General features: G+C 40.6%; 2 protein-coding genes across 12 annotated transcripts in view; both read left to right on the forward strand.

Moving 5' to 3' along the window:
• cxxiiih8orf34 (chromosome XXIII C8orf34 homolog) overlaps positions 1–4,579 on the forward strand; it is a 56,292-nt gene extending 51,713 nt beyond the window's left edge. The window contains exons 15-16 of the mRNA XM_027273988.1: positions 760–798; positions 1,623–4,579. Of these exons, the coding sequence (XP_027129789.1) occupies positions 760–798; positions 1,623–1,630 (47 nt within the window). The 3' untranslated portion in view covers positions 1,631–4,579. The remainder of the gene's footprint in view (positions 1–759; positions 799–1,622) is intronic.
• Positions 4,580–5,109: 530 nt separating this feature from the next.
• Positions 5,110–25,812, forward strand: part of sulf1 (sulfatase 1) — an 82,052-nt gene continuing 61,349 nt past the window's right edge. For 10 of the 11 annotated variants that reach the window (XM_027273992.1, XM_027273993.1, XM_027273996.1 and 7 more), the window contains exon 1: positions 5,111–5,266. The gene's annotated coding sequence lies outside the window, so the exon portion shown is untranslated. Of the gene's footprint in view, positions 5,267–25,812 lie in introns of all 11 variants that reach the window. The other variant, XM_027273998.1, reaches the window with a different exon arrangement.

Here is a 25,812-nt window from a genome sequence, read left to right on the forward strand (position 1 = left end):
AACAATCAGAGAAATCTTCTTTTGCCTTCTTACTTAGACATTTTACACATTTTAAACCCAAGTGTGGACATGTTTGTACACGAAGTGGTTTGCTCTGGGTGGTTGAGTCTGTCCAAGTACCTGTATGCACATGTGTGGCCATGAACACGGGGCTCACTTCATTAGCACAGTGACACCCTCTTCCCAGTATCACAGCAGATGTGTCTGAGCTGGCGCCAAGTATATGGTGAGAGCTAAATAATGGGGAAAGAATTCTATAGCTATTTCCTGTTATTCTATAAACTTCCACAATGGGACAACCACACATACCACAATGGAGATGAAAGAAATCTGTCCCTTTTCTCATTTTTGTTACTAATGACTGGCTGTCCCACTAAGCACAGTAATAAATTGAACAAAGACATCTAGGCCTACAGTGGACATAAATCAGTGTGTTACATTATATACCTGTCAAGATTGCTTATAGGATTCAGTATTTATAGATGTGTTGTGTTATTAATCTGCAGATAATCATTAATCACTAATTCCAGAAGCATGAGTGATGTCTGGTGGAGGCCTGGTGGAGAGTTGTATGACTCGATACTCTCTGATGCAGTCTGGAGTCTTATTTGTTGTTTCCATACAAAAACTGGATGCTTGCTGTAGCTTAATGGAAAGATATAGCATTAGTAGTTATGACTATTCTCGTATAACTCTTTGAAAACCAGCAAATCAGCATATATCCAAAATGTTAAACTATTTCTTGTTATTTTTTCACAGGTGGTGCACGAGATGCCAATAAGAGATCTGTGTTTTCAGGTGAGAATCTGAAACATTTAGAGGCTTTACATCATAAAACCCACAGAGACAGACTCACCTCAGTGTGCTGTATCATTTGAGTCAGGAACCAATTTTGCTAGAAACTGCTTCAAGTTTAGAGAGCCTCAATGTCTGTCAATGACCTCATTTGCAGAGCCACAACATGTTACCCAAATAACTACCAATGGGTGACTTACTGTAGAAGCCTCCACCTTCATTTATGGTCCATTCAATTACAGTTGCAGGCTAAATGGAGGGCACAGTGGCTCTGAAATGTGATTGGTGGAGGCTGGCCATGTGTGGAGACAGGAGCGCCGTTGCCCAGTTCCATTAAGTCACTTTGGTTCTGAGTTTACACGCAGCAGACAGCGTCAACTCTCAGCGTCAACATTTGGGAGAAGGAGAAAGTCTGTCTGGTTTGAGGTTGTCTGCGGTTCTCCTTCTTGTGGCTCTGGAGGTGCCCACAGTTCCCAGTGTTAGTGTGCCAGTCTGGAGGGAGATCTGAGAGCAGGCTGCTGCTGCTTGGCTATCAGCAAGGCCAGAGAATTGCCACGGCAACCAAACTCAAAGCTCCTTGCTTAAGTCACCCCAATCACTGCTCTGCCAGAACTTATTGTGAAATATGATCATTGGAACCTAAACTGCAGCAACAGGGCTCATTTTCCACCTCATGTTTGTCTATGACATGTTCAAGTATTAAATGGCTGTTTTATATAATAATATAATTTTATAATAATTACCCCAGTTATTTTTCTTATTAGCGGTTAAATGGGTCTGATTTTGGTTTCTAGGAGACTAATGTTTTTGTCTATCATTTTTCACAGGCCTATAGTGACGAAGACCAGAGACGTTGATCCAATCAAACTATTATGCAAACCACTGGACATTTTGAATATGTGTACAGACACAATTATTTTTATAATTCAAATGAATGAAAAAAAAAAAAGATTGTATACTTTTTTCACAGATGTTTCATAGACATTGTACTGTAAGTGTATGATAAAATGTGAAAACATTAAGAGTATGGAATATAATGTTTATTTTTGTTTGCTCTATAGCATGCTATTGAACTTCCATGTTGAGTCCAGAAACAGATGCATTTTGTTGTCGATGGACTCTTTTTTTTTTTTTCTAGGCCTAGTGCATATTCACATTGTGAGGGCAGCACACCCATGTTAAGAAAACATTTATTGATATGCACTGTTAAAAGATGTAGAGTTTCTCAAATAGTAAATACGCAAGTTGTGGAGGGAATACAAGGAATGCTGTTATATTAATTAAAAGGATTTGGTGCACACGTCCCCATTCTGTGTTTGACCCTAATGTATCTCACATTGTTATGCAAACACTAAAAGAGCCACTCCCCGTCTCATTAAAACGCACACTGAAGTCGTTCTTTAAATGACTAAAACAGCCATAACAGTTTTTGTTTAATCTAGTCTTTCCCAGAGAGTTGATCCATCGAACTGTGTCTCACATCTACTGTGGTGCTGACAGAGACACTGAAATCTGCTCTGACCATGACTACATTGCTTGTGTCGTGTGTGTTTGCTTGGGCACGTGTTGGTTAAACTGTGGTTGTCTGAGTGTTACACAGGCGACGTCAGCTCTAGAGAGACACACATACACCGCGGACACACCCTCCAGCCTGACAGAGTCCGATTCCTCCATTTCGAACCCTACTGAGTTTTGTGGTATGGTAAACCCTGCAATACCAACTTTTCAGTCTGTCTCCTGGGATGTGGTGAACAAAACTACTCAACTTTCCAGTCTCATGTGACTGAGGGTGAGTCCTGTAAAAAGGATGTGTGAGAAGACTAATCACTGAAAGCCCCATCCTGTAAAACATGGTATGTAGATTCATGTCGAATGTATTTCAGCACGTCATGTGCTCATTGGAAAGGGATGTGGTTTTGAAAGATCTGTGGAAGAATTTGAGGACATGGCATAATCGAGTCACAGTGGTGCCTTGATATAATCTTTATATCGCTATAAACAATATTTTTCTGTCAGAAGAGGGAAATTACAATTTTCACATTTCATATTCCATTTTCGCTTTGTTGGATTTGGGAGCGTGATTGCCATCTGGTCTTGTTCCGCAGATCACCAGCACGCTAACTCCGTTTATACTATCAATATTTTCTCTGAGTTCACATGTCTCCTCCAGTCATTCATTTCTTATGTCAGCAAAATATCAAGGCATGAGGAGTTCTGGAATAAGACAGTTTGGGAGATGAAGACTTAAATTACTGCCACAGATGTCACACAAAGACAGCGCTCTGATGCTTTCCCTCCCTCTGTGTATCTGAGAATGTCTCAGTATGTCACATCTTATAAAGATGAAATGGTGGAGCCATTACTGATGCCTCCTCTTGCCACAACTTGTATACTATCATATTTCAGATCATAGCTATCTGATTATTCCAAAGATGATTGTGATTGTTTATTTCATTAGGCTCACTCAGTTAGATCAAACTGGATCTTTATCAATCATGTCATGTTCATGAGAATCCAGGAGCTCAAGTTTCATAATGTTAATGCCATCTCTCTGTAGTTATGAAACCTCCAATATCTTCTTAAAGTCTGTTCAGTACTGTGCAGGCTTTATACACCAACCCCATTCAAAGTAACTGCAGGGGCCACCCAGGAATAGCGGCAGACATCACTGTACTTACTGGGAGATCTGGACCACCATCAATGGTCAGCAGACTGACCCAGGTCTTAATTTACAACTGAACAGACTGGGATTTTTCCTGATGTACAGCACAAATAACTCTATGGTGGAAGAGAAATATGCTTTGAAGGCATATAAAGTCAGCATCATTCACTGCTTGAAAACCTGTGCAGACATTTTTTTGGTTCATACATTTCCCTTGTTATAATATTAAAAGCCTGCAATCTGAATAAATTATCTCTTCAAGCTACACTACCACTGCACTATGTCTGATTATGTTGGAGCTCTATATTAAAGCCTTTTTGTGAGAACTTTTCTGCATGACCAAATGGTGAGGTTTGTGTGGCTGTTTTCATGGCAATTTAGAACATAATCAACAATCTGGACTTTGTTTTCTGTGTTCATTGAAGTGAACTGCCTGTTCTCACAGAGCTAATGAATTCAGCCTCCACTGTTATTTAGCTGTTAACTTCTTCAAGTCTGTCAGCGACATCAAAGTTATTGTGTTGCTCTGTGCTGCTATTTGAAGCCAAACTGCAGAAGTCTTGCTCAACTAAAGCAGCTCACTTTGTTTAAGAAAATTTGTTGTAATAAACATTCATAGATGCAGTAAAACGCTTTCAGTCCGACCTGTGTCATATCCTGTTGTCAGCGCAGACTTGTTCATGTTCACAGCCAGTATTGAATTACCACTTAGGCATGCATTTTGTTAACCGCATAGCATTTGGGGAGCTGATGATTAAAAAAGAAACATAAAAGAATAGCTCTCTATATATTTTATCAGCGAAGTTGGGTGACAGTGAGGAAGTGTGACACTATCAAAGCTTCTTGGGATTGCTGTTGTTGATTGCTCACAAAATAATTCCAAAATTCCCAATCACTACATCGTCAAATTGTGCCAAAATGTGTGTATTAGAACAAGCTGTTAAAAAAATTGTGACTGTTCAAATAATATTTCTGACTATCTAAAGCATGGTTACAGGTGTTTTTTTATTTTACAATGTACTGCAAAAAGTCTTTCTGGGTCCCAGGTGCAGCAGCCACTGCACCACAATCACAGCACAGCCCAGCACTGTAGCAAAGTGGGCAGAATTGTGTATTTATGTAAAGAATTTTCAATAATAAACCTGTATTTCCTTTTTCTTTACTGTGCAGTCTCTCATTGTGTTTTATACTTTAAGCCGGGGGAGTTTCATATCCATCACGATGTTAAAAGTTCTCCATATGTAAGTCATGTTGAATTATAATTCAAACTAATAGGACATGGATTCTTGTTATAACTCCTCATCAGCCTCTTTTTGGTTCAGTGTTCATATAAATATATATTTTTTTTACATTTGATTTATGCAGCAAGAGCTATGTTCAAGTCAGAGAAGAAAACAAATAACCAGAGTGCAGGTTGTTGGCTGCAGTTTTGAAGACATTTCCAGATTTGTAAAAGTCTGTGTAAGCCAATATTTAATTTACTGCACAATCAAAAAAAAAAAAAGTCATTTTCTTAAAACGTTAAAGCAGGGAACCTCCTTGCTCGTAAAACATGTCTCATATTAACTGCATTAACTATATTAAAACGGTCTGTGTTGATTAATCAGCTGAAGCCTTTCGACATATATAGGCATCACTTCCGGTTGCCATCTTCATTTGTGTTGACGTGAACGTGTTAATGACGCAGCCTAATTAGTACTTTAGAGAGTTTTCTGGAAGCGTGCCTAAAACATTAAGTATTTAATATCCTATAGGATTTTTTTTAAAACTTTACGAACTCATGACAGGAGGGGCACGGCCACGTTGAAGGTAAGACTAACTTTACGTTCATTTAAAACATTTAAACCTCACTCGCGTTGTGCTCAGCTGTGGCGTGTATTGCTTATTATCGAGCAAACTAAATCACCACCAGTTTTATTTTTTGCTGTGATAACATTTCACGAAACCGTCCCTCTTTAACATGTATTGTTAATGTGACACAGCTATGCTTTTTTTTTTGTGTTTTGTCGCTGAAGCATGTACGATTATGCCTTTATGTATTAGGCACGCATCTTAAATCCATCCACCACCCCCCAGTTCAAGTATGAAATGTTTAAACCTCAGGCAGCAGAATGAAAATAGTCTTTGACCAGTCTTACCCCAACATTGTAAACCAGAAGATATCCATCATTGTTGTGTGGATAGTTGAGGCTGTTAGGTTTGGCAGGAGTTGTGAAGTGTTGAAGGACATGCTGTATGTATTAAACAAGTGTTATGTTTTTTAGAGCTGAATAGATTTCCTAACATTTTCAGCTGTTTGCTGTGGCAGTTTATTGGCCTCCCCCTTTTTTTTTCATTTTTTTTTTTTCATTACAACTAGACATGATATAGTAGAACAGACATTAGTTTATTTAATATTTTTTCCATAAAGATCACAAATTTTATGATAAATGACAAGGAAATTGCTCATCCCCTTTTGGTGTGTTGCGTTTTGAAAGAAAAATATCACTACTGGGATTAGCGAATGCTTGTATGATCCTTTCGGAACATCATGTGTTTAATGTTGTTCCAAAGAGGAGTTCAGCAAATCCAGAAGGATTTCATAGTGGATGGATAAACAGAAATCCTGTTGTGACCTCTGGCTGATTGTGAAGCTTTTCTGTCGACTCCCTGTAAAAATCACCGAAGGCCCAGGAGTCTCGAGAGCACTCCTGCACTTCAAGGTTCAATTGTGAGACCTTGATGTGCGAGAACAGTAGTCTAAGCTGTCTCGTCTGTATCTCCCTTCTCAGTCTCAGCACACACTAATTCATGGTTCTTCCCCCTGACCATGATGCGGTCACTGTTCCAGACGCTTGGGGATCCTTTCAAAAGGCTGGGGCTCTGTGTGTGTTACACATTGGCAGGCCTTGTGGTGGGTGAGGCTTAGACCTGGGTCAGATGACTCATCCAAACTCAGAGTTTGTCTCCCGAGTCCAGGGAATCTTAGTGCTCACATTAGTCTTATTATTGTTTCAAATACAGGGATTTGATCTTGGTCTCGTGGTGCACCGTGTCTTGGAAATGGTTGCTTGTGCGAATATGTTTTGTTCCTGTCTGGAGTGGACTGAAACCAAATATTGTGGCAGGGACATAAAGGCGCTGTTAACCCAATCATATGTATACCTATTGTCAAACTGCTTTGTCTCCACATCCAACCAAAGCTCCCTCAGGGTAATGTGGAACACCTCCACTGCGGCACTTATACTTGGATTTTGTTTCACCATCAGAGCTGATGGTTTCACTATCCTGTGGTCCAAAATAGGGTTTTTTTTCTCTTTTATGTTTTCATTAACATATAAAGTTGCAGTCAATTTATTGAGTCTCCACATGGCTTTTTACTCAAGCTGTGATTTATTACACAATCTCATGCAGCTTTATTCTAATTGGCTGCCGGCATACTTTTTTATTCGTTCACCAATTTATCAAAGCCGTCTGCCAGAGGCTGTCGGCTGTGGTGGGTTAGATGTATCTGTGTATCTTAATTCTGTAGCTCACTTTTATGTATTCACTCTCCATTTACTCCTTCAGCCATGTCAAATGTCCAGTAGAAATCCTCTTTGTCTTTTATGATAATTATTTACATAGTCCATATGGCTACTCATCTGATTCACCATGACCAGTCAAACATGATCAGAGAAGCTAAATTAACATCAGTTCTCCCACCAGATGCTAAGTGGATTCATATTCCAGTAAAAGCATTGTCATGTTTGCCTCTGTTGAAGAGATGCGATAAATATTTGTGGGATGTTCGCACTAGAGATTTTAGGGATGATAATAAATGGTCCGGCCTAGCTCGCCAGATCACATGAAGTGAAGTAGCTGTATGCCGTGGCCTTGCGTATAATGAGGATTGATTCTCTTTGCTACACTTTAAACATTTGCTAATCACTTTGGATACATTTTTGGCTTGATTATGTCTGCCCTCAGCAAAACCTTACTACCACCGCAAAAAAAATCCCAGCCCCATTGACTGTGCAGAAACATTAATTTTGAAGTGATCTTTGGAACTGATTCAAGTGTGATTCTCACAAAATGCTGTTTTCCTTTGCTCCCTCCCTTCCCCTCTCGCGGTAATGAATTCTTAAGCACTTGAGCAATCAGCCTTACAGGTTCCAGATAACCCATTGCTCTTAACCTCTGGATACAGAAACTCAATAAGCGGTAGACATAATATTGAACAATTTGATTTGGAAATAAAGGCTCTTTTGTAGTGTCCGTGTTTCTTCATCAGGTCTCCAAGGGACACAATGCAGAAAAAGGGTGGAGTACGATTGAATGATGATGCTATTACTGGCCAGTCTGGAGGGGGAGGTGAGCTGTGTGATCGGCTCTGTTCAATAACCCTTAAATGGATCTCTGACCACGGGAGACCAGAGACTGTCTGTACTAATGCCAGAAGAAGTTTGACGGCTTTAAGCTGCTTCACACCTGCTGCTCTTCTCTTTTCTCTCTTTCCCTCTGCTCTCTCCTTCAGAGTATCATGTCCCTTTTTTTGGCAAGTAGTCCATGAGTGGCCCTTTGTTGCCTTTCTTTTTGCACATACTTGTCACCAGCATTAGCTTCAGTCGGTTGATGACGTTTAAGGGCCATTGGCTTGTCGGTCACAGCAAGGGAAATGGCAAAGGACAGATTAATTGTCGTAGTGTGAGTAACATTGGAAGTGTTTGGTTCTCTTCCTTCGCAATCACCAAGATGACGCGGTTTCCCCTCATCAAAGACCAATGCTGCCAAAAGTCTGATCTCAATTTCCCAGCAATGCAACGTGAGATGGAATTATTCAGGGGTCATGATACATTGGCTTCATCTCGGTTGAACCGAAGCATGGTGGACAGACCGGAACATTAACAAGTCTTATTTGTTGTTGTGACGGAGTTTGTCATGATTTGCTTAAGATGTCGAGAGTATCAACATAGAAAGAAGAAGAATTTCCTGCACTTTTTGGGGCAGAGCTAGGATAAAAATCCTTTCTGAGTCATAAGTGTTTTTGCTCTGGCTGTACAAAATGCTTTCCTTTTTCTGGGTTTCAGTTTTATGATTTTGAACAAAGAATGATTGGATGCCTAAACCAGCTGTCCTAGATTGTTTTTTTTCTCACTATATCTCCCCTAAGGACAGCCTAAACCTCTTTTACTATTTAGGGCCATTTCAATCAAAATGTTGTAAATGTGGTGTTTATCCAAATTGAGTACCTCTGGAACCTCGGTTTTTCGTTTAAACCACGGGAATAGAGTTGACTTAAAAGAAAATGTTGTGTTAGAAGGTTACACAGCAGGTAGGCTATCTCAACTGCCGGCTATGGAGCATTTTTTCAGCCACACTCTGTTTTGCCTGCTACTAAGCAGTGACCACAAAGATCTCTAGAAGTGGGTAAAGAAATGGTACAATCTTGTAAAATTCTGCAACCCACAAGTGTGAGCTTATACAGTATGTGCTGTAGGGTAGGCATACAGGCAAACTTAATAGTACATGATCTCACTGGTGTCAGCGCACGAGTGAACATGAAAATAAAATGGATTTATTGGATAAGAGGGAAACACTACTTTTTGGTATCCAAAACAACTTTGTGCTGAATGGGTAGAAACACTAAGCAACACGTCATCACTACTATATAGAATGAATATGACACGAGTTATGAGAGAGTAGATCCACTAGACTTTTGGACTTCACTTGGAAGTCCTATAATGTAAGAATTATTGAGAGGTCTGCTCGCTTTATCATTTCCAGCCTTTGAAAACCTCTCTCTTAACCATTGCTAGATGATGATACATTCAGTTGAGACCTTTTTAAGTTTACAATAACAACCTAAAAGAGGCAGTTATCAAATTATTCAGTCCCTGGTACTCAATGTGAATCATAAACTGTCTTTATTGCAGGAAAAAAAGTACAGCCCATTACTTCTGTCTACTGACTGTTCTGTTCTCTGTCTTCTTTATGATGGTTCCCATTACAAGATCAGCACACTGAATCATCCCCTGCCTCTTGCATCATCCCATTGGGGTAGCATCTGCCTACAAAATCCTCTCTTTAAAATTCTTTTGATATTTATGTCACGCATTGGCTCATCTCAAAAAGGGGCCAGTGAATGAATGAAGAAAAATCATTGATAACCAGGCAATTTTAGTGTTCCTCCATGATGTCAGTGAGTTTAGCTCATGGTTGGACTTAGCACGCTGAGGAGTCTTTCAAGTCTAGGCCAAACATTGAGGGGTTTGGGGCTGATACTAGTTTCTCTGATACATTTCCATCAAGCTGAGAGGTGTTTGGGACTTGCCAACAGTTTTGAGGAGGAAAATAAAGAAGAGCAACTAGAAAAAAAAAAAGACAAGAAGGTTAGAATGATGAAAAAATGTCTCTTTGCCAACAGCTGTGGGGGTTTTTTTTTGTCTTAGATCAGAGCAGGGAGATACAGGGAGTGATAGTGGGAGGAGGTTGAACTGTGCCAGCCCTCCACAAGAGGGCACAGATGATGTTGCTGGAGGAAGCCAACTAAGTCTCCTCCTGGAGTGTTTTTGATGACATGCCTGGTTGGTAGGACCCTTCATTTTGAGCCCTAGGCCGGCTCCGGTCATTAGTCCCTTATTGTTATGCATCATATGTCTAGTTTCTGCTGAAAGACTGAAAAGTCCCTGGTTGCAGAATGTTATGTGATAGCTCAATGTCCATCTAAACACCAACCTGGGCAGTTGACTTGAATACAGATACAGGATATCTTTTTAGTGTCTGTTTTGAAGGCTACAGAGTGATGCTACAAAATATAACAGGCAGATGTGAAGCCCAAGAGGCAGTCTTTAATTCATGATGTTTATTTTCTGTTTCTTTTTTGATTGTAAACTGAATATTTTGGGGATTTATAGATTAATCAGTAATGAAAAAAAAATTAGTTGCAGTCCTACAAATTACAAAGTAAACCTGGGAGGTATTACTTTTAGTATTTACTTTCAGCACTTTTTTGGCTTACTGCCTTTTAACTGTGTAATGAAGCAAAAAAACGATCTAATAATTGCATAATATGGTTGATTTGGTTAAAGTTCCAGCAGCCGGCTGCTCTTCAGTTACAATGATTGTTCTTGTAGCTGCTGCACAGTTAGTCAACAGAACACTGGAAATGTACTTAGCAACTCCATGGTGTAAATTTTTTAAAGACATTTCTGGTAAAACACTTGTACTTGATCCTATTTTCCATTTATAAATTAAGGTTTAAACATCTATAATGTTGTTTATTTCCCCTTCCTGGTCAGATTTACCACCTCTGTCTGTCTTTGCTTTTCCGAGCAGGACTATGAAGTGATCATAATGGTATCACCTGCCCCTTTTAGTGCTGGATGTCAGACGCTGACACAGAAAAAGCAGTCGGGGTTTGATTTACGGGAACATGTGGTGTGGGCTGCTGTTTGTCCTTGCAGTTGGTGTGCTGTTACAGAGCCTTCAACTCTGTAGATGGCCCCATATGGTGCAGAAGACATCTGAAGTTGTCGTACTGTGTCTGGAGTTTTGCTTGGATTGCAAAGAAGATGGAGTGGTTTGTTCAAGGGATGGGAATTTTTAACTGACTAGCTGAGTGTGTTCTACATCAAAAACAATAATTACTCAAACTGAACTGGTGCTTTGAATTTATGTTGTAAAAAACAGCATTAAACTATATTCTTGTGATTAGTTCTTTTGATTGGAGCATGTTAAAATTGATTATTGTACTTGTGTCACACTTTCCTATAATTTCTGCAGTTTACCGAGACATGTTATTCTTTTGGGTGGTGAAAACCCGTCTTTACATGAAAACTGTAGTATAGGAATCTGAATTCTGGCCCCCTTTTCCTCATAAACCTAATTGATACCTACGGCTAGCGGTGAAGTGTAAACAGATAGGCAGCTGGTGAGACAGCCATGTGTCTTGGATAGAACAGCCACCCAAGCCATAATGTAGTGCAGTTTGGATTGTTCACTCCCTCTTCTGTGGCTGTCAGGGCTGAACAGAGGCGAGGAGACGACCACACAAAAGAAATATTTGTCCAATCTGTCCAAGCAAACTCCCCAATTGAGGACTGAACTTTCCCATCGCATTGCTCTGTGTCTGTGTGACATGTAATTGAAAGAGGAATGATGCTTTGAACTGAGAGGGAGGCAGCCATTGCATTTAAAAACATTGTTGTGCAATGACCACTGACAAATTATGCACCTGTTTCACAAAATTTTGACCTGGTGACAGGCGAAAATATATTTAGCTTTTATGATAAGGAAGTAGAAGGTAGACAAAACAATAGCTTGGCAGCATTTTCAAAGCTCCTTTTGCTTTGTAACAAAACATTTAAAGCTACAGGAGGAATTTAGACCATACTTTCTTGCATTAATGTTTATCTAAAGATCTTAAATATGTTATTTTAATACACCACATTAAAGAGTTTTTAGACTTTTTGAAATAAACCAAGTCTTTATGTCTGGACAATGATTACCATATGCAAACATCAAATATATCCTCATTGTGCCATAGTTGAAGGCTTGCCATTTAAACACAGTGTTTTTCAAAGTACCATGGTCCATAGATCTCCCCGCCGTTCAGAAAACGGGGTTTCCTCCCGTCAGTATCTTCAGGCTTCTCAGACGGCTTTGCTACCCAGTGTCACAAAGAGCCAGGAAGTATCGTTTTCTGTGCGACTACTAAAACGTTTATCTCTCTCAATTCATGAGTGTTGGGTCTGCCGTCAAGAACTCTGATTCAGTGTGTTTGTGTGTGTGTGTAGACTCAAATGGTTTGCCAGTGTGAAGTGAAAAGGGTTGCCAGGGTGGTGAAAGCAAGCTGTTTGCTCATGTCCAGACCCGCAGAATGGATGAGGACACAGATGGGATTTCTCTCTGGTGGACTTTTCTTCTGACCTAGCCTCTCTGTGTTTGGAGAGACATGGAAACCTCAGCTAGAATGGACAGGCATCTTATTGAATGAAGGAAGACTTAGGGCTTTCACCCAACAGGATTTGAATAGGATGTGGGAGACAGACAGTGAAAGTTGTGTGTGGAGATTGGGGGGTGGAGGGGGTTTGTAAAGATGAGGTCAATATAATGTGAATGGCCCATGCTGTCACCAATTGCTCTCTCCTTTTCACTTTTGGAATGAAAACATGTTTTTAGATACTAATGAACTTACTGACCATGCGCATGTGTGTCCAGAGCCTGCGGTAAATTGATATGAGATGGTGGTTTCTACCATAGTTGTCTAATACAACTCAGCCGCGTCCGGGCTTTGCCCTCTGAGGCTCCGTAGAGCTGCACTACCATAAAACTTCAAAGCCTGGACTAAAGAAATCATCTGGGTTTGTTTCTCTCCATGCCAAGTACTTCTAGTTTTCTCTAGAGAACCATGGGGGGATTCACAGAACGGCAGCACATTTTCAAAGAAAATGAAGTGCATCTCCAAGAATTGTATCCAAGAAACCGTTCTTGGCTTATTGCAAGAGGGCAACCTCAATACTGTATCTGAAGTTAATACCAGTATGTTGTAATAGGAGAGATGGTGCTGAAACAGATTTTCCATGACTGGTCTGCTGGTCTATCCAACCACATGACGATGTATCGGCATTACCTTTTTACACCACATTGCTTTTAAAAGAAAACGGTATAGGGAAATAAAGGTGTTGTTGGGATTCCTCTTTAGAGAACAGTGTGTTTTTGTAGCAACTCTGTTAAAACATTTAAAACAGATTCTATTAGAAATGTCATCAACACATCCTCTACCTTTTTTATTTTTTCAGTTTTTTTTTTGTAGTTTCAACAGGGAATTCCAGTTACAAATTGTTAACATCAAAACAGAGTTTCCAAAAAGGAAGTTTCCTAATCCACCAAAGTAAGTTGCTCTATGATTCCCTTTATCATGCAGTAGGTGTTAGTCATTCGCTTGTTGTCAGGCCTTATGCCTGGGACTAATTTGTTATTAGAGACCCTGCCAGAAGCTAAATTATCCAGACAGCATTGCTCCCAGGGTCACAGGAGCACGAAGTTCTTTTCCATGATAAGATGGCTAGTCCAGGAGAGAAAATGTGGATTTTGTTGGAAGCGTGGTTACTGTAGCATTTAAAGATTAGCTTTCAAAGGAGGCCCATACGCACAGGAGGCACAGAGATGATGTTCTCACGCAGGTTACACCAAGCCAATTGATACAGTGTTGGGTACTGAATATACTTCTTCCACTGCAAAAGCAAATTTTTTCACAGCATATGAAAGGCAGTTAAAAGAATCCAACTCTTTTTGTGTTGACAAAGATTGCACCAGTGTCTTTAATAATTGCTGTTCCTTATTGGGGGTGAGTTGTTGTGCACCAGGTGAGAGTTTGTATCTCAGGGCTGTGTTTAAGAGTCAAGGTAAAATGGGGGTGGAGGTGATCCGACGGTGCAGTTGTGACTTGCTGACAGGTGTAGCAAGACTAGGGGTGTAAGGTCAAGAAGGTTTCCATGGCGATACAGGTCTGGAACTGCTTCTGGTAGTTGGACAGAACAACCAATCAAAAGAGCTCCTGTTATCACTCCTACAGTATATTATATAATTATTTTGAGGTATTCATTTAACTTACCTTGCCATCACATTTTAGCATGTAACTAAACGTAGATGTATACCAGGGTACAGAAACATAACTACATAGCAGGCTGGTACTAAAACAAAATATTACAGGAAATGCAAAACCTATTTTAAATTACATTCCATCGATGTCATATTCAGTTTAATTTGGTAGTATTTTGACGGTACAGTGTGTTGCAAATGAAACTCATTTAAAAATATATATTTTTAGAGATTGCTCCATGTTCCGCAAGTAGTTTAGGTACAACCAGTGGTACGTGTACCATAGCTGGAGAACAAGTGACTTATCATAACCATCAGAGAACAACATTGACATTGAATGAAATGCAATGAAGGATATTAATAAGGATGCATCATTATTTTTCAAAAAATGCAGTTTAGCATTTGCTGCTACAAGTGCCCTAGATGTGCAGGTTTGAGCCTAATAAAGAGTGAAGTGGTATTGTGTATTGTGTTCGCTGTTGCAAAGTAAATAAAGTTCCTGTTTATAAATGCCACCACAAGATGATGATCAAATAGTTCCAGTGAATATCAAATATCAAGTATTGAAAACAGTTATTGTTAAGCATCTGCTTTCAGTTTACTTGGGATGTGAAGCCCTGAAGTAGACCTTGCCTTTGAGCAAGAAGAGATGGTGTTATAGAAAAATGAGCATTCATCATTCTTCAGAGAAACTGAAGGTTCCATTATGCAAACACTCTTAGTTCGCCAGGGTATTAGAAATGTTGCCTACATATGTTTTAACCAGTGTGCAAAAACATACATGATTACATTTGTACAAATGCATTCTTTCTCATTTAAGATGGTGCTACTTAAAAACCACAGTCGACAGCAGAGGTGACAGAGCCTCGATGTACGCCGGACCCAGTGGAACAGAACTTTGTTTCAGAAGTGCAGAATGGGCCCATTAACATCAGGTTAAACCAACACTGGGAATGGGAGTGACGCCAAGATCATTAGAGCGAGCGAGCGAGCGCTGGGAAGGGTCAGGTTACATGTCGCCGACCCCAGACCTGCTCTGAACCTGTCTGTCAGACGAGAGGTAGGGGCAGAGATGGAGAGTGAGTGAAGAGGAGGAGGAGGAAGAAAAGACTGACGAGTGACACATTTTGACACACGTTTTTCTGAATGGCGTCCATTCAGCTGGACACTGCTGCTTACTTTGGCAGCGGAGAAGAGCCTAATCAGATCTGATGCTTGTATTTCAAGTCACAGGATCATTAACAAAGCTCTGTGCACTCTCTCTTTGTTTTTGGACAGCTTGCTGCCAGTGAGTTCGATTTTACCCCAAATCTATATGTTTTCCTAATGATTCCTGCAGTAAAAAAGGACAAAGTGAACTTAATCTATTAACATACAGTAGTTGGTCATTTTCGTCTGGCAACACAAAAGTAATATTGCAATACGGATCGATGTTATGTCAGTGATTTGCTACAGCGCTCTGAATCCAACACTGGGATATCTGTGGCCTGGATGTGACATCATGCAGGGAGGTGAACCCACCACTGGGTCAGGCCCTAATGAGACCCACAAGAGTCATTACAGTCAGTGGGAGAAAGTTAGACTGTTGAGGGTAGCAAACCACCGGGTGGAGCAGGCCCCCCTCTCTCCCTCCATTCCTACTCCAGGCACCCCCTCCACACCAGTCCTCCTCTTCTACCAGCTGGCTAACAGATGGAAGGACCTGTTGGCCAAGAAAGTGAAGGAGGAGAAGGGAATGTGGGCGAGAAGTGAGGGGCGGGGGGCGAATTTCAGTGACAGACATATTGAATGATAAGCAAATTTGCGGATGCTTGAATCAGAGCTCGGGGGGGATTGCTTACATATTTCCCCCCCTCATTGTGAAGAAGTGTGACAAGTGTGTGTGTGTGTGTGTGTGCGTGTAGAGGCGGCATTTGGCTAGGGTCGCTGATTGGGTTATGCAATGTTAGCGTTTGGTGTGTTTGTTTACAAGGCTTGTGAAATGGAGGAAGTCAGATTGTGCGGGGGAGGGTGATGAGAATGTCAGAGGATGGGAGAGAGAGCGGGTACAGGCCGTACAACTTGCGGGGTTGATGTGTGTGTGTTTGCTTTTGTGGTCAAGGAGCGCTGCAGTCAGAATGATCTCTGTCCTGCTGTTATTTACCTTCCAGGCCCTTTTAGAGAGGAAACCAGTGGGTGTGGTGGGATCAACAGGGACTTGTCCTCCTCGATTTATACAAACACCACCTCCTCAGATCGGCTGAGGGTTTGCTCTGTCCGTGTGCTATTGAGTACAAAATTTTTAAGCTGTATGCACAGGTGGCAGCTATGGAAAAGCAAGTCAGGTCCCAGTTTAACTGCTGTCTTTGTTGGTTTTGGTCTCAGTAGATATATTGTACCTTTTTTATGACATTTGATAAGTTCTGTAAAAAGTACAATATGTGCATTGATAAAATATCTTATACAGATGTAGCAACTTAAAAGTTCCCGTGTTTCCGTGACGGAACCGTGACGGGACCGTGGCTGTTCCGTCACAGGTCCTGTCAAGGTCCTTGGCTGGTGCGTGACCGAAATGTAATCCCCCGCGATGACGTAGTCAGTGAGGCCCCGACTGGAAACGCCCCTAAGCAGTCTGTGTGAAAACCAGCTGCAATGCCTCATTTGTCCACGGGGAGGAGCAGTGATGTTCCGCTCTCACCGTCGACTGTCTAAAGACACATCTGAACAGATACGCCGGGGTGAGCTGATCAGCTGATCAGCGGATCAGTTGATGGAAAAAAAAAAAAGTTGTGATAAGATAACAGTGAGGCAGCAACAAGAACATGCCAACATAAACGCGTTATTAAAGAAAACTCCGCTCGTAACGTCCGTAACATAGCCTAGATGTTGTTGATTTAAACAGTGACCATAGGCTAAATGGCGTAAAGCGCAAATCGAAAGAATTACGGGTGAATCAAGTATGAAATAAGTCAAGTATTTTTGGTTTTAATAAAGTTTGCAGTATAAGCTTACGAAACCATCAAACATATATTTAGGCATTCCATGAAAGACTTTATTCGCAAGGAGGCTAAGCCAGGCACAAAACAGGAGCTCGTCGAGGACATACAGACGTTTTGGCAAAGGAGAGTCACCGTGGACTTTTGCAACAGACTTCTCTCTGGACTTTAAAAAGCTGTGCCGTGTATTATTATAATGGAGGGAGGCATAGTGGAAAATAAACAGTGGTGTCCATGTAGAATAAAAACATAACATATATACTGCAAACTTTATTAAGACCAAACATACTTCACTTATTTCATACATATTGTAACGGGCTGTGTATACACTGTGGCTGTTGAGTTGTGTTCAGTAAGTTAGGCTGCAGTGTATGGGGTGACGCCTGGGGGGGTGGCGTTGTTAGAGGCTGTGAAGCCTGTCAGTCATGGCAGTTGCCATGGCGATGAGGGGCACGAAGTAGCTAATGTGTTAATGTTATATGCTGCTGTGCTTGCCTGGTTTTATTGTTTTTTTGCCGTTGGCTACGGCCACAGGAGCCTGTGATCCAGATTAGGAATAAAGTCCAGCAAAACCAGTTGCTTCGTAGTTTCATTGTTCCGGGTCACTACAATATTCTTTCCATTTACGCCATTTAGCCTATGGAATGGACGAAAATGAAAAGGAGTCATTCATGTTCATGAACACACTCAAATCACAAGGCTGCTGTATAGTATGCAGTACTCAAACCAGCTGCATTCTTCGCTCTGTGATCTGTGACACTGGGAGACCAAAAAGCCCATCAAGTGCAAACAATGAGATGCTAATGAGGTTTGTATGGTTTACCTGGCCTAAAGCGTGCACTACAGTAAATACCTGCATAACAAAGGGCTTCCAAAACGCTCGTCTCTGCAGCTCTATGTCGCACAACAACAACGAGCCCTCCCCTCCAAATAAACTGTTAATTAAAAATAAACCATCGCTTGTATCTGCAGGTCTGACACACAGGCCTGGCAGCCCTGAGACGTCCGAACCGTTTTTTGTAACTTTTTTAAGGGTTAGTTTGTTGTTTACATGCAGATAAACGAGAGAGAGGCGCGAACACAAGAGAAGAGACGCTCCTGTAATTATGCAAAGACTAGTGGTGGCCATAGATTAGTCGCGCCAATCAAACAGCTGATTGCGCCAATGCCGGCCGGCATTAGCGGGATCAGCTGTTTCTCTGAGTAAACAAAGGCAGCTGTCCAGGTGGAAGCGGCATTTAAAAAACATCACCAAGAAAAACCACGAGAAAAACATGACAAAAGCACAAAACTCTCTAAACTGCTATAGAGATCAGGACTCCACGGAGTTACAGTGAAGAAAACAAAAACGAACAAAAGAGAAAAAAGTAAAAAAAAGTAAAAAAGCGACCTGAGAGGCTGGAACAGCTTTGCAAATAGATTAATGGTGATATTTTTTTATCGCCCGATAAGAGTCTCACGTTAACGCAGCACGTTAACGCCGATAACGGCCCACCGCTAGTAAAGACAGAACAGCCTAGATGTTGTTGATTTGGTGAATGCTGACATGTTAGATATAAACACCTTAAATTTAATTTCAATTCATGTACACGCTCAAATTATACGGCTACTGTACAGTATGCAGTAGTCAAACCAGCTGCATTTTCCGCTCTGTGATCTGTGACACTGAGAGACCAAAAAGCCCATTACTGTAAGCGCAAACAAAAGGTTGAGCAACGAGAATGCTAACGAGGTGTGTAAGCTACGTCATCTCCAGGTAGAACAACTGTAAAAAAGTTCTGTGAGAGAAGCGCCATCTCCTGGTCATACCCTGTAATTACACGAATGGGTGGAGTTACAGTAAAAAATAGACACGCCCGGGAGAAGGAGGGGGGTCTCTCCTTTCCCGGGACTTTGCAGGGAACCGGCTGGAAGTCAGCTGGAAGACGGCTGCCATTCAGCTGGCGTTCAGCTTGAACGGGAACTTTTAAGTTGCTACTACTGTAACAACCATTTTCTGTTTACTGTGAACAAGCCTTCAAATGAACTTCATGTTTTGTTTTTTTTGCCAATAGTAACCTATCATAATATTTTGAATGTAATATATTTCTGGTTTTATTACCACAGGATGGCAGACACACTTTTCTCATTAAATGACATGTTTGAAACACCTGAAGAAACATTTTCTCGCTGGTGTTGACAAAGCTGTGCGCTGAATCACTCTTTTCTTTTTTTAGCTTCACTGTTTCAATCGTAATAATGGCAATTTTTTCTGTTAAGATAAACCTACTGTAGCTGATTGAGACACCTCTAGCACATTGTTGGCATTTTTCCTCTATAAAGTCTGTCGCACAATTATAAATGTCAGCTGCTTCCGTCTCATCTCTTGTCTATCATTTCATGATCATAAGGGTAATTTAATGGATCTAAAATCTAATATTCACATGTGGATGCCGTGTGGTTTTGAAGATAATTCAGATAAAATAAAAAATCAGGATTAACAGCACCGAAGAATATTTCTTATTTCTCCATCTTTTATGGTTAATCATCTGTTTGTAGAGTTTAGCTATGATCTACTGTTCATTCTTAAAGAGGTAGATAATACAAAGACTGATTTGGTTTTATCAGGGTGACAATGCCCCTGTAAAACCATTTAACATTTCAATGTTAAATGGTGACATCTGACACTGATGGCTTAACACTTGGGTGATGATATTTCTCTTATTTCCTGTCTGAGAGTCATCTCCAGCGATTGTTTTTGTTTTCCATCCTGCTCATAAACAAAGGAAATTAATTTGTTGTGTAAGGCCCCACACCTTCAACACAAGTCTTGTACTGAAGCAGTGAAGCAGAATCAGGTTACATGTCTTAACTATGCTAAATAGACTAAATATATTGTTTAAAAGTATTTGAATTAAATAATCAATTCTTAATGAATCCTGATGTTTTCCTCAGTTATTCACAGCGCACTCAGTCCTATTTCATTTATTTAGTGGCACCTTTCATGGCATTCAAGGTCAGCTTACATCGTACTTTCATCAAGACCATCAAAAACATACAACCAACAAAGTAATAAATCATTTCAATCAATAAATAAGACATGCAATAATCCACAAGGCAGCAATAATATTGTTAAAAAATATTGATCTTATACTTTAAGATAATAGCTAATAAAGAAAACTTAACTTAAAAATATGGGTTTTAAGAGCAGTTTTAAAATGTGTAATGGAGTCCAGTATACAGCTGTGAAGGGGAAGGGAGCCATTGGCACCCATTGGCCTGAGGTTGATGGCTGGTGGTGCCAGTAGACCTGCTGATGAAGACGGTAGGGAGTGAGAGGGAGTATAACTCTAAAGGAAGTCTCTGAGATAAGCAGGGGATAGGTTATGAAGTGCTCTGCTAATAGTACAATTTTCTAAATTGAGCTGTGGTGATTCAAGGAGCCATTCATATGACGTGTTCATGTACGTGCCACAGATGATGAGTTGAGGTTGGTGAATAAGTTTGTTGGGGATGACAGCCAGGATTGCATTGCAGAAGTCAACGTGATGTGACCAAGGCTTTGACTAAAACTTCCATGGAGTGTTGTTTTAGGGCAGGGCGTAGTCTGGAGATGTTTCGCAGATGGAAAAAGGAATCCAGGAAATATTGTTTATGTGGCTGGAGAACCAAAAAGTATTGTCCAGTGTAACACCAAGGCTCCTATGAAGAGTATTTCAGTTTTACTGCTGTTGTTTTTAAGTAGAATAAATCTTCCAAAACTGTTGGGAAACTCTACCTTCCTTTCTTAATCCACCTCCTCAAGTTTTTATAGCTGTGTCTCTTTTCCTCAGTTATGATAGAAAAGTACATCTGGCAGTGTACAGGGTGTCATATTTGTTGCCTTGCAACATGTTCTGTATATCAGCATGCTGTACTCATATCTGTTGGATATTTCAGGGGAATCCTGACATGAACAAGCTTTCCTCCTCAGCTCAACTCTGTTTTCTTTCTCACAGCTCTCAAGATATTTCAGTACATTTCAACACAAGTACCCTACTGTTACTGTCACATGGTTTGGACCTCTTGTCCCTTTTTAACTTTCTGGTCCCTGAGATCTTTTATCCATTACTTTGCTGAATATATTGTTTACCACTTTCTTATCAGGGAGTTTTCTTTCAGTTTCTATTGATGGACTCGTCACTTTTGTTGAAGTGTGTCTTTTAATACTGGTGACCTCACTCAGCAGATGCGGGCTCCAGCTTGGCATAATGTCTTGGTAACAGTAATCGGCTTCAGCTGTAGTTTTTAGGCAACTTTATGTTTTTCTTTCAGTTTCCTCAACTATAATAACATCTACCTGACCCTTGATGATCAGCAACAGTTTCCTTTATGAATGACTCCTTTAGTATCCATTTACATTCATTAAACTCAGCTACGCTTTTACAACAGTATGAATGACAATTACTGTCATTGCTGTTTCTCGAGTCAAAGCCTTCACTTCCTCTCGCCCGCCCTCTTCTCCACCTCCTACCTTGTTCTCTCTTGTACCTTCCTTACAACCCAAGACTGTAAAATGCTAATTTGCCAGTCAGTTGTCTCAGGGTTTTGTATTTGGCTGCGGAGGGCAGGCCAGACCCGGCTGGGACAGTTGAGGTAGTTGAGGGACAGCTGCTCTGCAGCTCACCGACTGTGTGAGAAAATAGTCATCACAGGACACTCCTCAGGGCTTTTCTGTTCTCTTGCCCCGTGTTCTGTCCTGTTGGGAATGAGGCACAGGGCCATTCAGACTCATATACCCAGCAGCAGCACCAACAGAGCTTCTGCTGTTGTCTGCTTTGAGGGAGTTTGTCCAAAAAGCTAGACGTCACCTGGCCATTCTGAAATATTCATTTGAGTTAGACTGAATATAGCTCTGTGTTTTAAGGGTCAGACTTTTCTGCATCTTTCTTTATTGCTGTCTGAGCTAAAGGGCATTCTTGGGGGGGAAAAAGACTTTTAATAATGTGAGAAACACGCTTGACTTGAAGTTTTGAATACCTTGTTGAACAGCCAGGAATGTTGAAGTGAGTGTGCTTTTATTCTCTGTAACGTTTGGGCATAAAGATGGATGGCATCCTGTGGGGCTGATTGACCCACTGATGTGTGGCACCTATGTAGCTTGTGCTAAATGTGTTGTTTGTTTTTTGTTGATTCAGTATGTACTCAAATTGGATTTATGTCTGTCTGAGCAGTAGGTTAGAAGTTACTCCCAAGAGAATGTGCTAAAATAAACTGTTATGCCCCTATAGATCCTTAGGGAGAGCCCATAAACGCAAATTCCTCTCACAACTGAAATCTCCTTGTCTCTTGGAGTGAAGGGAAAATTATTGGACATTCATTGAACATTCAAGGGTTATTTTTGTTAGGTGTTGAGTCTTTGTACATCATAACTTACCGAGACTGTCTGCACATGGCGAGATTGAAATTGTCCATATTCGTGATTGGTTTGAGATCCTTGTAAAGGTTCTTTCTTTGTCATGTTTGTCCATTCACAGGTACAGACCCCAATGCACTTGGTATGTCTTTAACCCCATGAAACTTTTTAATTAGTCTAAGCTGTTAAGTGCTGTTTGCGTGACTGGAAAATACCCCAGTGTTCTTTAATAACCCACCGAGTTCATAGAGCTACTGTTTGTGCTGTAGACTATATGGCAATGTGCCATAATGTACCAAATGAGTGAACTGGCATCATTTGTAAAATCCTCAAAACATGCAAGCCGTAAACATTTTTAAAAGAGGAAGAGCAAACATCCAGGTGTAAGTGAACGTGAGTGTTAACGTCCCTTTGCTGTGTGACTGAAGATAACTAGGCTAGGTTGACTGGCCGAGACCTGCTGATAAGATCAGGAGATGTCTGGAGTTATTGGAGTCTCTCTTTGCAGGCTGTCATTTCCTCTTTTACGCGTCTCTGCTTAAAGACGCAATTGAATAACCTTTATTAGCCCGTTAGTTCTCAGCCTAGACGTCCACTGCTTCCACCTAGTCTCTATTTCTAAGTCTGTCTGAAGTTGTGCCGTTGAGACAGGTACGCTGCTCGAGCAATTAACTGCCAGAAACCGAACAATGGCTTCTCATGTGTCTATATAGAAGATAATATCTTTGCTTTGTATGGATATTCTGTTTTAAATCACATAAATGAGTGTTAAATGACAACGCGCAGGATATTATCAGTGTGAATTAGGGTTAAAATATGACTGGAGGCGAGTGGCATCCAAATGAGAACTGGCACGCACTGTTTCACATCTGTGTTTTTAAAGTTGTTTTTAATTAGTTGTACCCATTATTTTTTATTTAGCCCTTGAGTCAAAGTTTGGCCAGTGATGTGTTTAGCGCCTCAGTTATGTTTTGACACAGATTTCTGTCCGTTTTATCTTCTAACATCTGAAAATGAGGTTATATGTACAACATGTGGATGCCTCTAATGAAGATCCCTGGCCGGAATCGCTGAAAGTTTTGGCATTGCGCTCAAAGTATAGCAAGTCTGAAGGAGTTATCTCTGTGCACATGCATATGAATTGATTTATGATACAATTTTAGGGACAGCACAGGTTTAAACAAATTATTGCAGCCTTCCTTTTTTTTTTATGTTTATAGAATCTGTAAACAGAAAATTCCTTGAAATATGGCCAGTCTTTGATGCAAAATGTCTGCTCCTCAGAATTAATGCTTCCATCACTCAATAAACTATGTTAAAGGTGAACACTTAGATAAGCACCATGCAACATATCATCCTGGTTTTCCTCAATGGACGGCCTTTTTTAACATTGAAATAAGTCCAGAACCTGAGTGCTAGTGTAACTCATCAGCAGGCTTTGTTTTTACAACGTTCATATAAAGGGTTTCTGGCATTCATCTCGTGGACACAGATTCTTCCCAATAGGCATGTTTTCCTGTGTTTGACGATTAAAAGGAGTTTGGCTGTATTTCAACGATCGTCATTGTCAGTGTATCTAAGGGGAGATATAACTAAAGTTAAGGGTGGAGTGGCTCTTACTTGTGTAGGCAGGAAAACCTTCCTTTCTTCCTTTCCTGTCTATTAAAGCCACACCATGCTTACAAAGAAGCTTATGACAATAATATCTCAGTAAGGGGAATTTGCATGCAGATATATTTTCCTGTTGTCGCTGTTTAGAGCACTTTGTATTCACACTGCATCTCCACCCAGCCAAAAGTGTAGCACCTAACTTTTTCATTGCCACTTATTCTTCCATTTTATCATTTAATGTGTAAAACGTTTCAGCACTTCTTGAAACATTTTCCTCTAGCTTTATAAAGTGCTGTGAAATAGTTATCTAACATTTTGTTTATAAATTGAGCTGGTTATTTTACTGTCCAAAAGTTAGATGCTTCCAGATCCCTCCCAGTAGAAGCTTAGACATCCCTGTTCTCCAGCTATTAGGAATGACCCAGTCAGTGCAATGTGATCAATATGTTTTCCTTTCCTCTTTCAAGTCAGTGATGGTCCTAAATGGGTCCTGCAGCCTTGGCCTGTCTGGCCTTTCTCCCAGCCACACTAATCAGGGACCCTTGTGTATGCCTGTCTGGCTCTTTCACAGCCAGCCTGGGAGCTCCCCCTAATTTATGAGTCATTTCCCAAAGAAAACACGCCGCCTCAGCAAGACCTGATATAAAGATACAGGACAGTTTAAGTGAGGTTTGATTACTGAAAGGGTGGAGGGGTGGCTAGAGGAGATGGTAGAAAGGAAGATGGAGTGATGTCTGACAGGAGCATAAAGGGATTTATGAAGCACCTATGACACCAGTCAACATCTGGAATGATTGCAGGAGGGAGAATAAAGGATTAGAGGGAGGTGGATAGAGGAAGGAAGAAAATAAGGTGGGAAATGATATAGAGGGTAGCAAAGGAGGACATCCATACAGAAGTTGGTAGGATAAGTGACTTGCTGTGACTAAAATTTAATTTAAAGTTAAAAATAAAATTCTTTATATCCTCTGCATTTACAAATCCCTAACATTACCAAGTGATTAGGACACGCCGCACAGAGACATTAATGTCTATACAAATTTGTGCACCAATCCATCCAGTAAAGATGCAAAGATATTTCCCTGGACAAGGGAAAGCTTTTACCTGCTGGTGGCGCTAGATGAAAAGTCAAGGGATTGCCATTCATGGACTGATCACCCTGAGAGCCATGTCATTAAGTGACTAAAGAGTAATTCTGATAGTAGTTATGAATAAGAAAAATCATTAATAAAAAAAAGGGATTGCACCAATAACTCTACATGGAATACTAAACAACATCTTCGTGGTCGACTTCCATCTATTCACACAAAAATAGGGTCAATATTAGAGGAAGCTATGAACTGTTATCATACCACCTGTGTTTTGAAAAGTGCATTCAACTGACTTAATGCCTCTCTGTTCATCAACACTGTCATTAGATAACTATAATGTAAGGGCTAATGTTCTTTTTACTGTGGTTATATAGCTGTTAAAAAACAGACAATCCGTAGCCAGAGCTCTGCTTTTCTATCATCAAAGAAATAATAACTCTATTAGTGATCTGTTCATGAAAAACTGGCTTGTTGCAGTGTAATAGAGTGACACAAGGAAACCCAGTACAAGCAAGAGACCTCCAACTTTGATGTCAGTATATAAGCTGTCAACTTTTCCTCAAAGAGAGCTTTCTTTCCTACTTATGGCAGGGTGACTCCTGCTCCTTGATCCTCTGCTGCTTTCTCATAGTCAGTCCAAATCCATCTCACTCGTGTAAGTCTGTGCCTCTTTAGCCAGGCAGCCCTACAGTCGCAGCCTTTTTGTATCCCAAGGCTACAAAAATAAACACTTCAAAGTGC

This window comes from Larimichthys crocea, chromosome XXIII (assembly GCF_000972845.2).
Source record: "Larimichthys crocea isolate SSNF chromosome XXIII, L_crocea_2.0, whole genome shotgun sequence".
NCBI classification, from domain to species: domain Eukaryota; kingdom Metazoa; phylum Chordata; class Actinopteri; family Sciaenidae; genus Larimichthys; species Larimichthys crocea.